This window comes from Labrus mixtus, chromosome 9 (assembly GCF_963584025.1).
Source record: "Labrus mixtus chromosome 9, fLabMix1.1, whole genome shotgun sequence".
Classification (NCBI taxonomy): domain Eukaryota; kingdom Metazoa; phylum Chordata; class Actinopteri; order Labriformes; family Labridae; genus Labrus; species Labrus mixtus.
Genome location: NC_083620.1, coordinates 19521037 through 19534416, shown reverse-complemented (window position 1 = coordinate 19534416; position 13380 = coordinate 19521037). Strand labels below are relative to the sequence as shown.

Here is a 13380-nt window from a genome sequence, read left to right as displayed (position 1 = left end):
TGTCTGAACACGGCCGAATATACTCCGGAGGTTTCCATTTCAGCCAATGGGACCCGAGTGACGTTTATATACAGTGACCGGCTAGCCGCTAAAGTGTCTGCACCTACGATCTCCGTGCACGTAATTAAAGGGCTGCATTATGTTTTCTGTTCGTCAATTTATTGTTCTCCTCTCTTTTGTGGATGTTGTCATTCCATTGGATTACACTTTGCTTTGATACATTAATATCAAGGCAAATATTCTCATTATAACGTTGTGTAGTGGACTCTGTTGCTTCGGCCGCTACTTCCGCGTTGTTTATTTACGTCACGTCTTACGTCGGGGAAATCCCCCGCGGCCCCTCCCCTCTGACAGGGAAAGTCCCCCGCTGTGAGGAGCGTATGTGAACGGCTAGTTCGGGAGAATCTCCTGGAGAAGTCCTCCTGTAAATATTTAGATATTATCCGGAGTGCATCTGTGAAAACAGCTTTTATGTCTACTCTGCTGAAACAGGTGTACCAGTTACTGGGTATCAGGAGCCTCAGGACCAAACCATATTACCCTCAAACTGATGGGCTAACAGAGCGGACCAGACCTTGAAAAAGATGCTCCGGAAGTTTGTAAACGACACTGGTACAGACTGGGATCAATGGCTGCCCTACCTCCTCTTTGCATACAGAGAAGTACCCCAATCCTCCACTGGTTTCTCTCCTTTTGAACTTTTGTAAGTTCGGGGGCCGTTGGCACTGTTGAGAGACAGCTAAACACTTTAAATGCCCTTTCAATTCCTGAACATTTCTTATCATCTTATTAACATTTAGAAACAAAAAGTGACACATTAATGGGCTCACATTTTTGGACAGTAATTCACAGTATTGTGTTATCAAACCTTAAAAGAACAGGAGGCCGAGCATTTGCTTTTCAGGCTCCACGGCTATGGAACAACCTTCCTGAGCATCTCAGACTTGCAACATCAGTATCTTCTTTTAAATCCCCTTGAAATACTTATTTTTTTTAATCAAAAGTCCTTCTTGTTATTTTTAAGGTGATGTTTTATTTTATTTGTTTGTCTCCTTGTGTCAGCACTTGGTTTAGTTTATATTTTACTCTCTATAGCACACATGCACTCCTGAAAATATCTAGATCATCTCAGGAGGACTGCGCCAGAGATTTTCCTCACCTGGCTGTTCACATATGCTCCTCACAATGGGAGACTATCCCTGTCAGAAGGGAGGGGGGGGGCTGGGGTCTCCTGAGGTAAGACATGACAGAAAAAAAAACACACAGAAGTAGCGGACGGAGCAACAGAGTCCACTGTACTATGCTATAATAAGAATATTTGCCCCCCTTTTATGTTATCATGACTTTTTTTTTTTTACAGTGTAGCTTGGCTATAGACAACAAACATTTAAAGATGGCTTTTGCTCCCAAATTTGGAAACATGGCACATTTTTATCCGCCAATAATTCCCTACGTAGTGTTATTTCTTCTCCGATCATCTTAACCATCTTGTTTGCACAACAGCAGTACAAAATGTTTATTCAGGGAGGTTTACTGGCACAAACATGTCCAGCCCAGTGTAGTGCTGGAACTGATTGTCGTTACATTTAATGATAGATAATTTCGAGCATTTTTTAGTTTTTCCCAAAGAGAAGACCCTGACCTGACACTTTACACCCATAGTTGGGCTCAGGAGACCCTCAGATTGGTTGTTTCAAGTCTCCCTATGAACTTGGATTAATATGCTTGTAATAACAACCACCTCAGCCATTAAAATACATTTTAAATATTAGATATTCTTGTCATTTCTATGGCTTCTAAAAAAACTTGTTTTTCAGTAGTTTGACTTATTACTTATTTATGTTTAGTTTTGCTGCAGTTGGATTTTTTTTGTTTCCCTTTTCCCCCCCAACCTTTTCAATGACAATGATTTGTCTCTAAAAGTCTTTTTAATGTAAATATATAAAAAAACAACAACCTTCAAATTATCGGTTGTCATACACAGTCTAGCCACTACTTTCCTTATATTTATAATCTTTCATCGTCAGTGTGAAGTGGATGATAAATCACAAACTATGGCATGCCTCTTATCTTGCTTTTGACATATTCTCCAGCGCCTGAGCTGCAGCCTCCAGAGAAACAAAGCAGCTCAAGAGAGCTCTGCGACATCCCTGTGATGCTGCCATACAAAAATAATAACACGATGACACCATACATGACTCAGTGTATAGATCCGGAGATAATAAACCAGTCAAAAACCATTGCTACACCACAACAATGGCCAAGCTTTTACAGGAGCTTCTAAAGCAAAGGCCTCCTCAGCTGTACATTATTGATGGGCCTTAAATTGAATGAGCCTTTGTTCCACCATCGACGGACACAAGGCGTGTGTCTTCCTTACACACAGAGTAGCGGTGAGTAGTGGGGGAGGGAAGCAGGGGTGGGTGACTCACCCCGTCCCATCATGCAGCAGGCGATTCATCCATCACATTAAGAGGTGCTGCATCAATCATTAACAAGAAGCCCCTGTTGAAAGGATGATGGACAGCTTGACAAATAAGTTAAGATGAAGTGGGACAAGGTGATGCTGGCCTTTTTCACTTTTCCGTCAATTTATTCAAGAAACAACAATGAAATATCTAAATGCAGGCAATGAAATGATCCTGAATAAAAAAATGCCATAAACCTAAAAGGATGAAAATAATGGATAATGGGTTCTTCTTCAGAGAGCTTTAAACTTCACTAAACTGAACTCGCAGAGTGAATTTACTGATGCTTTTAGGGATTCTGAAGTGCTCGGGCCGAGACGACACTTAATACTTTTCTCATGGGTGGCCAGCTCTTCTCAGAGAAATTCCTGTGGTTTTTCGTAGTCACCCAGGTGTAAGGGATGCATGCTCTGATAATCTAGAAAGCCTGAAAAAAACCCTTGAGAGGATTTTAACTTCAGGTACGAAGACAGATTGGAGCCGTTCATCCGAAATAGGATTATTCCCCCCTTTTGGAAGGGTTTGACATTTTTGCTGTCTTAATTCCAACTAAAGTTTCTGGAAGGACCAAAACTGCAAACCTGTTTGTCATCAGTCAGCATACCTCAGACCTGCACCTACTTGTAAAGTAACCTGATGAGAGGTGTAATCAGGTGCACAAACAACATTGAAAGTTCAATGGATCACTCTACCATGCGTTATGTAAAATGAGTCAGAGAATCAGTCAGGTTCCCTCCCCTAGTTTTCCCGCTGCTACTTCTTTTGGTTTAATATTTAGTTTCAGTCTTGTCTATGCGATCAGTTTTTCCTCTTCTTGTCATCTGCTGAAAACATTCAAGAAATATTATGAACCCATTAAGTTTTATCTGCAGAGCTTTGACAGCAGGCAGATAAAGTATAACAAATTACATGTGAGCATACGGTGGAATATTTAGCAGGAGCACCAAAAATGTTGTTGACAGGAGAGGAAATATCAGACAGTTGGACTTACATTAGTCTGGTGGACAATCCAGATCCAAGCTTATTTTAGTAGCTTGATGGGAAAAAAAAAATCTGTCTATTTTTCAGGGACAATTTTTAGATGTTTCTTTATTCATATGCCAGTGGTAGCTGCAGGACATTGTGGGATTGACTTGAATTAAACATACTTTGCTCAAGTTGACACAGGAACATGTCAAGTGTAGACATCTGTGAAGCTTTGATGTCCTTTTAATAGTGTTTAGTAGTGACAACAAATGAGATCTATATCTTTAAGAACTATGCTGAGCTTTGGCTACAATACTTGTTATAAGTATAAACATGTTCTTGTATTTAGGATTCTCATGGTTTTGTATATTTACATTATCAACCAGCCTTTTGCGTTTTTATTCATGAAGGCTTTTTGTAAAATGATGATGTGTCACTATAGTTTATGATAATAACCCTTTATTTCTAATCAGAAAATAAAACATGAGGCTATCCAACATGCATTTTACATTTGATTTTACTGAGGGAAACACATTATAATAAGCTTATTCAAAGGAATTTTTAAAAAACTACATTCAAAGCTCCTGCGAGGAGTTTCTAGCGTATTATGAAATAGACTTAAATGTTGTCTGATTTCTCTTTATGACTAACAAAGCAAACCAGACCGTCGGGGAGAAGATCGACTATTTCTCTGAATTTATTTTCATGCCTGTAACTTCTGCCGACAAGAAGGGGTCAGATGGGGGATTCACAACATGCAGCCGAAACAGCCTTTCTTTTTTACATTTTCAACAACAAAGATTCACAGTGAGTGTTGGACTGTTTATAGACGGCAGGATGAGAAAACACTGTATGCACTAGCTTGACATAACACATTGTCCACAGGGTTTCCAACTAAGATTAAAAAAAAAAAAAAAAAAAAAACTCTTTGCAGGAGCTCTAATTGAAATGGTTAAAACTAATCAAAACCTACTGTTCAGATTACAAATCATTCCAACTTTCATAACTTTCTTTTTCTGTAGCCAAATTTTTCATTTGTGACGGTCAGAGTAACTAATTGCACTTGTAGAGCCAAGAAGTTTGTCAAAGGGCACATATCTAAACACATTTTTCAAAAGCATTTCAGGTTTTTAATTTCCTGCTCTCAGCTGAATATGTTCCAACTACTGATTTGGCATTTAACTGAGCTGAACTCACTGGAATCTGATTGGCTCTAAGTTTACTCTCTATCCCTAAAATCATACCAGTCAAGTTTTTCTTTCTAGAGTTATAAGCCTGACTCTGAATCTCCATGGGAACTGATTTACTCACAAAAGAAAGAATGCTAATTGGAGGTTCAAGCTCTCATATTCGCACAAAACACATTGTGCTCCAAGCTTCATGCCAATCACACTGTCTTCATGACGTTGGATTCCTCTTTTTGTTGTACATTTTGCAGCAATAAGTGATTGGAGATATCTAAACCCTGTCAGATATTTACAGTCAATTAAATGTATCCCAGGACAGCCCCTGTAGGCTCCACATTATGTTCCCGTGTTCTACATTCACCCCTGTCCACTCCCACTCTCGGCACTAATTGGACCAACACTTCCTCACACACTGACTGAACTGATGCTGTATATACACTTGGGCATATGCTGCATTCATATTGTATCACACAAACACCAGCTGCTGAATGGGGAATGCTTGTCAAGCCTTGAAATAACAGGCAAAATATTAGGGATTTTTTTTTTCTGCAGGCTCCAGTTTCCACAACGTTGGATGATTAAATGTGAGCAAAAAAGGAATAGTTGTGTGCATGTGTTTATTGGTGAGACTTAAAGATAAGATTCAGGCAGTTTAGCTTATCATAAGAACTGCCCAAGAAACGGTTATTGCATTTCCTTAAATGTTACACTATCCCCTCAAACAGGAAGTAGAAAAGAAAGAAGTGTCCCATTAGCTCTTCTTTACTTTCTCTGATATGACGTGGCCATGACATTGCTCTTTGCCCACAGTTTCCCAGCTTCACTGTCTCATTACCAGAGGTTAATGGAACAGGTGGACCTTCCCGCTTCCTTCGCCTGCTCAGCAGTCGAGCAGAGTGCTACCTTTGTTAAGTTTTTCACATTTACCTGCACTGAACCCGTCGCAGCACATTAGCACATCACATCAGCCCATTAGCTTGCCGCTGACTCTGTTTATTCAAAGTCATCATATTCGCAGAGTCTTCATGTCCATATGCCTGCCCCAAATTACAACAGGTCTATCAATTTTTCATGATTGTGCTGTCTACTAAACTTAACGTATGGCCCGCAGACAGACTCATTATGCATATTAATTAGAATGGAAATGACAGGACTATTATTCCTTCGGCTGGAGACAAACGAGAACAAAATTCTGATTTTAAAAAAGGACAATTTCATCCTCGTGTCTTTGGCAGATTATGGGAAACAAAGATTTAATGGCAACAACACAATGCTGCTTACAAATAAGCGTACGACATAAACTGACTTTAAATATAGTAAGAGACAGTTAAAGATGCTCTGGGAAGAGCAGCAAGTGCATTGCAAATTTCTCTCTATTCTGCTTCCCCCCCATGGCTATTAACATTATAGAGGGCAAAGCAGCTGGATCCAAAGGTTAATGTCCACACCATTAGAGAGCGACAGAGCATGCGTTTTATCCCTGTTGGTTTAATTAAATTACAGGGAACTCATAAAAAGGGGGATTTATCCCGCACATACAGTTACTGCAGTCTTAATGGGGCACCACCTTCCAGCACAGCTGATTTATCCCCCTCCCGTTTCAAAGTGGGTCGTCTTCTCACGGAGTTTGTCATGGCCTACTTAACAATACAGGAACTGGTAATTAGATCATTTGTCAAGCCAGCTGATTGCTTGCTTGTTCTTTTCATGGTGTACAGGAGGAGACATCTCACATTTCACTGGGTCACTCTCAAAACTCATCAATCTTACCCTCAAGTAAACCCGGAAATTTGGGAAGATCATGAACTCCTCTGCTCTCCATAATGATGTCATGAAGAGATATAAGCTTGTTAATTGTGAACAATGACACAAATCGAATCTTGATTGATGACTCACACATGTTTGACAATGGAGAAGCTGTGATTCCCTCCATTTCTGAGTGCTTGACTGTAATGTGTTTATGAATGGCACTGTGATCGATTGGTCCTGAAAATCTCGACTGTAAAACCTGCCCCTCAAAAATTAACATGAAGAAGAAAATGGTGATTAGACACCCTCTAGTGGATGATCGTTACAAAAACATCACTCCACAAACCTTGGCCCAAACTTTCTTTTATACTATATATAGCACATCAAAAGTTGAACCTATAAGGAAACTCCTCAAAGTGTGAATTTGAAAAACTACTATATTTAACAGTTCTACTTTTTCGACCAGCTTTCCTTTAGTTATATAACAGCATGTGTGCCAGGTCTCAGCTTTATAAATGAATACTTTTCTCTTTCTGTAGAATCCTAAAATGTACTTATGATAACCAAAACCTTCTTGTGTGTTAGGAATTGTTTCATGTAAACTGTAATGCACTCTAACACAGGGTTGTACTTCAGCCCATGCTTTGTCCTGCAGGTGAGTGTCTGCTGTTAGAAAACACAGCCTCTTGTTTCACATCTTGCAAGCTTTAATAGTTACAGTTATAATACACACTCTGACATGAAAAAATGGCACAAATATACACAGCAGCAATCATTCACTTCGTAGAAATATACAAACTTTCTCAGAACAGTTGCCACATGGGATTCAACATTATTACAAGGATTCAAACTAAGTGAGTTCCCCCTGGTTTTTTTTTTCACAGGCTTGAATTCATCCTTTGGAAAATGCTCATTCTGCACATAAATAACTGAATTTACCCGCTCATTCTCTTAGGATCTTTAAAAATGAATTCATGGAGTCTGTGCGACCCCCAACAGAATGCAGGGTAACGGAGAACTCATTTAGCATCTAGTTCAATTCAATGAATTACACATGCTTTTAAAACAGATTATGTCAGCACAGGCCATCATAAGTCAGTTGAAATTGTTAAACTCAATTTAAGTGCAATCTACTGATGTTCATGGTTTACACATGGATGTAAATATGTATTAATGGATTGGACAGAAATATTTACTCACTGCCAATAAACCCAGAAACATGTGAGACCAAAATGTCAAACTGTACCTTTAAGAACCCAACCTAGTGACTCTGTGTCTTTCTCTCTTTCTGTCTTTCTTTCCGTATTACCATGCCATTATGACCGCTGCTTTATTCAGACATCACCCTCCATAAAGCCAAACAGCCCCTTAGGGATTGCAAAGAAACATTAAGTGCTCCAATCAATAGTTTGATTCGGTACAGAGGAGTCCTACATACATGCATAATGCACCTCCACCAGTATGTGAATGTCACCCTGTCAAACTCATTATATCATTTAGCCTGTGCTGACCCTCCCTCATCAACATTTATTGGGCTGCTGCTAGCTTAGCCGCTTCAGTTTTCTATAAAAAGATGCTGCCATCAAAATGGCTGCAACCCCCATCACAACGAGGATAGCGACAGCAATTCCTAGGCCAACAGACGCCCGCTTGCCATCAGACTGGCCACCAGACATCGCTGTGCACAAATGAGAGTAATAGCATTATGGGACAACTGAAGACATTGTGACACACTGCAGTTAAGGAGAAGTTTGTGAATGTTGCTGTTCATAAAGAAGTCAAGTCAACAAATGACGTACTTACCCTCTTCTTTGGAAAGAGCAGCTGCAAGAAGGACGAGAAGAGTCAGTGTTACATTTGAAGGAGATTATTTTACTAAATAAATATTAGTTCCCCTAACCCACAAAGCAAAATATTAGTGACACTGTATCGCAAAGTTTCAGGAGTAGGATCACACCTCAGCAACACCTCTTCTGCTGTTCCCATAAATTCCATCCTAACCCTCTCCTCCCCTTTCGTTCTCGCAGTCCACACCCTTCCCTTTCACTTCTTTTCTACATTTCTTTCATTCCTCCTTTCCATAAGAGCCTAGAGGGGGTTTGTCATGCCCAATAGTTATGGCTTCCCCAAACCAAATACGGCAGAACTTGCAACAACACCTAACTCACTCAATCGAATTGTCAAATTGCGTCCTCTATTGCAGTTATAGAAGTACTGACGATTGGATTGTGTCACTTTTGAACACAGCCTCACTTTATTGTCTCCCCTACTTGTAGTATTTTTGCTACGCTATGCTAACTGCTTGCTAGCTGTGGCTTAATATTTACTGAGAACAATAGAAGAAGTGTGAGAATGATATCAAAACGGCAAACTGTTCAATAACTTGCTATTGACAAGTTTTAATGAAAGTTGCTGTGAGATATTTCCTTTTTAATTCTCCTGGGTGCTGGCATTACAGTGTGCAGATCTTTTGCCTGACTCCCTCAAATTCTCATTGTCATCAGTAGAAATGCACAAAGCAAACGCACGGGTCTCTGTCTTGGCCTTTATTGGCACAGTGAGCACAGACGGCTCAGTGATGCTCTCCTGGACCACCGTGGTCTCCACACTCCTCTTCTTCCGGTTGCATTGCTGTGGATCAAACCAGACAGAGAAACACAAGTTGAAGATCTGGCTTGGAATTATAAATGTGTTAATTGAAATGCATGTGGTGCCTTGCTACCTTGAAGGTGCTGCAGGTGCTGCTCTCACAGAGTCGGGTGATGCAGTGCAGATAGTATGTGGAGATAGTCTCATTTTGCTGCTCGATGAAGCGGAAAGCCGGGAAGAAGAAGCGTGCCTTTTGGCTATCCCCATTCTCCAGCATGGTGGTAAGTTGATCTTTGGAGCACCTTTCAATAAAAGGCGAACCTCACAAGTGCCCCATTTGCACATCACACGGATACATACAGGCAGTGTATTAATGGAAGAAAGGCAGGGAGACTGAACTAAGACTAGGGCTCCCTTTGGATTTACAGTTAGCTCTGTTCACATGTTGCATTAAGAAGACCTGTAGATATGTGTAAAGGTTTAAACGTAGACCTGAAACCATCACCAAAGGGAATTTAGATTCCTGAAAGAAGTTCACTCGTTAAAATGAGAGCAAATGTCTATCTGTGTTTTTCTGACTTACGAGACAAACAGATTGAAGAAGGTGGAGTTGGAAGGCTGCGCGTTGGTCGAGGCGTAGCACCGATCCAGGAGCACAAAGTACCTGTAGAGATAGAATGAGGTCCCCAGCACCGAGTCAGAGACTCCAGGTCACAGGTGGAATCCTCAAATTTTACAATCTATCAAGACACAGCCATGAGGTCAGAGACGCAGAGAGATGAGAGGTTTTCATCTCGACATTCACTCAGGATTCCATTCATGGAGCCATTTATACTTTATGTTGTGATGTGAAAAGTAAACGTTTTAACCTTTACTTTTAATCCAACTTGCATATTTATCGAATTTCCTACATGGAAAAAAATGCTTTAATTGGAGTTGTTTGATCAATGACTGCAGTAGAGAGCACATTGTTTTTAGAAGTGAATGTATAGAATATCATTGTTCATAATTTGTGTAAGGGTTGCTTTAGTTTCATAGTTTCTAAAGACCATAACAAAGCTGCCATTGATTTTTATCAGAAACATATTTTTTATAGGATCACTTTCTTCACTGGCTGCTTTTATAAATCTAACACTGAACTCTGCTCATGGTTTATTTAACGTTCTCATCAATGGCAACAGATTTCTTTGAAGATCAGTGCCTCAGACAGTGTGTGTTGGTCTTCATTTGACATCCTAATTATTATAAATATAAGGTCATCATAAATGTGTTTGTGAGCATGTACCTAAATCATGATGAGTACAGGTTTTCATTCTTGTTTTTTAATCTGAGTTTTTTTGGCCTCATCCAGTCACTAAAATTTGCTTTCATCAGTATTTCATTGAACAGACTTTATTTAAAAATATTATTTGACCTTTTCAGCAGTTATTGATGACAGGAAGAGAGAGTTTTTGGGGATCAAAATGTATGAAACGTCCAAGGCCGGAAGACGAAGCTGTATCCAATGCGTTAAGGACTGTAGTCTCTGTATAAGGGGCGCTGAGCCCACTGAGCTAAGCCAGTGCTGCAACTTAAAAAAAAGAGTAAATTCTACATCAACTAGCTGTTGGAGAAATGTGCGACTGAAATGAACATATTTAAGTAGTACAATAGTTATCTCTTTAACCTTTGTCTTTGAAGTGTGATGTATGAATCCGAGTCTGAACCAGTCAAGGAGAAAGATACTGTGTAATGTATATGGTTCTTACTGGGATGTCAGGTTGGATGCCTCCACCTGCACGTAGATGTTTGTTCTGAGTTCCACACCCAGAGGTGGAATGACCAGGGGTGTGGTGTAATTTACATCCTGGCAGAGGAAGAGTGGGTAAAAAAAGAAAAGGACATCTTTACATGAAATAATCTCCTCCAGTTACACTCATAGTCTGTGCCAGGCAGAAATAATGCTACGTATAGTGTTTGGGATGGGTGTCATGTGGCACCTTATACAGGGCCATGCTGAGGGTGCTGATGAAGCTCCCATTGTTGTCCTTCAGAGCGATGGAGGAGGATGACCTGAGAGGAAGAAAAGGATGAGCTCACACTTGGTACAGAAGGGAAATCTTAGAAGTCTTGATGTAATTTTTAACCTACATACTAAAACTTACACGTCCACCTGGGTGTTGTTAATGAGATACTCCAGTGGGTAAGCACAGGAATAGAAATACTTAAGCTCTGCATTGTAGGTGATCGTCCCCATGGTGGGGTCGAAGGATCGGATCACCCCGCTGACGTTCACCGTCTGGATGTTGGAGAAGTCCGAGAATATTCCCGTCCCCGGTGCACTCGTGGTCTGAGGAATTATTTAACAGAACCATGATTATTTAAAAAATGGTTAAAAATAAATGTTGGCCCGCACGTCTTTGGCACAGCAGGCAGCCGTGATGAAATCAGAGTGAGAGAAAGCAGAACAACTATCTGATGCTTCTCAGAAATAGAGACCGGTGGGATTGCGTGTATCTGCTACATGAAATTATGACTCATGTATGTTTGGATGAAAATCTATTTTTTCTTCTCTCAGTGCTTTCTTGTTCATTTAAAGGCAAAAAAAAAAGACACAGCACCCATAGACACTTTGAGTTTCCTAAATCTGCTCAAAACTCTCCCCTTCCAGAATCTCCCTCCCTTATGATTTTAAATTATGAAACTGAATTGATGCAATACTTACCATGAAGTTGCTCCCACAGGCGTTTCCCTCCCTGATGGGGAAGCTGAATCTCACTACAGGAGGGGCCACCGACGTGTCCAGCGTCCCCTGACAGTCCATGTTGTCCCGGATGTGGTTGAGGATCAGTAAGCTTCTGTTGTATCCGGTGTAAACAACGGGGCAGATTTGAATGGCCAGGTCGATGGCAGATGTGCCGCACACCACAGAGATATCAGTGTATTCTGATGGTGATAAGAAAGCTCTGTTATTAAGGGAATGTGATGTGATTTGCTTTTTACCTTGGTAGAATTATACTGTCTTTAATCTTGTTTAGGAGACACATTCAGATGGTAGAATTCTGGGGAAATTGAGAAAATGGCTCTGTGTGTATTGGTAAAGACATCAAATGAAAGCATGTCATTTCATCAAAAAAAGTCATTTTGAATTGTATATCTACAAGTAAAAGTATATTTTTTCAAAAGAAGAACCATGGTTAAGAAAACATCATCAATTACTTATTCATTGGGCAGGTTTGAAAATCTATTTTTGTTTTGCAAAACACATTTAGCAGCTCAATTAATACTCTTTCATCTGTGCTAAATAAATATCAGATGTAAAAATGAATCAATACGGCCTCCCTAAAGGTCCACATCTGAACTAAAATCAATATAACCTCTTTAGTCCTGAATAAATACACGAGATTGAAGGTCAAAGCCATCTCACCAGGTCGTCTAGCGAATGCTCCACATTCAGATAAGGTGAGGGCCTCTCGGCCCGCAATACAAAGGGAGGTCAGGATAAGGAAGCTGAAATAAGCCATCTCACTGCTCTGCCTTCTGTGAAAGAGCTGAGGCAAACACAAGGATGTCAAGCACAGGAAATCCTAATAAATCCAGCACAAGGCAGAAGAAAAGAACATCTGTAGGTCCACTGAAGTGAAGCGTAAAAAGTCCAAATTTAGATGCTTAAACAAGCGCTGTCAATCAATGGATTGCATCCTGGATCTTACCTCCTCAGTCTCGATGCTGCATTTGGGTAACAGAGGAGCTGGATGTTTTATATATGGTGAACGTGACCACTGTTTGGTCACAACACTGATGTTGGATTGGATGGAAACAAGGTCATTGCCATCTTTGGAAGAGCTGCCTCAGTTTGCGTGTAAACAATTCAGTTTTTGTGGCTCAGGTGCTCTGGTCATCTCCTGGAGGCAAATGATGAAACCCAACACAGTCCTCTTCAAAGTTACATGTATAAACAACGTCCATAAGGCTTTGTCAGTGTGTATGAAATTCAGCCCCCTTCACCTAAGACCATGAAACTTAATAAAGTAAGAGTATGTTTGCTTTCTTTACAGCAGGAACCTCACACATAATAGAGGAGAGGAGCCTGTTGTCTTCTGAGGTGTTTGGTGTTTTAATCTGACCTGGATGACCCTGTATTAAGAAAATGTATTAATTAATAACCTGTCATATGATGGCTTCAGATGATGATGATTATTGTGTGACATACTTGTCAATCACATTGAGAATTTTCCTGACAGTTTTTATGTTCAAGCCTTGAAAAGTTTGCTACTTTTAAAGCGTAAACTGCACAACATTTCTGCAAGAATTTGTGTTTCATGCCATAAGAAAAGAAATACATAGTCCCATATATTTGGAGAATCATTAAAATGTAGGTGAAGTTTGAGTTTTCACTTGAAGAAAATGTCTGGAGAACAGTCAGAAACCTAATCTTGTCA

General features: G+C 40.1%; 1 protein-coding gene across 1 annotated transcript; it reads right to left on the bottom strand.

The window, feature by feature from the left end:
* Window positions 1-7054: 7054 nt before the first annotated feature.
* LOC132979879 (zona pellucida-like domain-containing protein 1) lies at window positions 7055-12683 on the bottom strand. Its single transcript, XM_061045711.1, has 11 exons — window positions 12652-12683; window positions 12366-12489; window positions 11664-11884; window positions 11104-11288; window positions 10939-11011; window positions 10708-10805; window positions 9543-9623; window positions 9093-9261; window positions 8899-9001; window positions 8174-8194; window positions 7055-8048 (listed from the first exon to the last, which is right to left on the bottom strand). The coding sequence occupies exons 2-11, from the start codon at window positions 12460-12462 to the stop codon at window positions 7912-7914; spliced, it is 1185 nt and encodes a 394-aa protein (XP_060901694.1). The 5' UTR covers window positions 12463-12489; window positions 12652-12683; the 3' UTR covers window positions 7055-7911.
* Between the last annotated feature and the right edge of the window lie 697 nt (window positions 12684-13380).

Bases quoted from the DNA above. Each gene is read 5' to 3' on its own strand.
- LOC132979879 (XM_061045711.1), bottom strand. From the start codon at position 12,462: ATGGCTTATTTCAGCTTCCTTATCCTGACCTCCCTTTGTATTGCGGGC. The intron at 11,885-12,365 runs GTGAGATGGCTT...TATCACCATCAG, and splicing joins AGCATTCGCTAGACGACCTG to AATACACTGATATCTCTGTG. The intron at 9,262-9,542 runs GTAAGTCAGAAA...TTTTATTGAAAG, and splicing joins TTCTTCAATCTGTTTGTCTC to GTGCTCCAAAGATCAACTTA.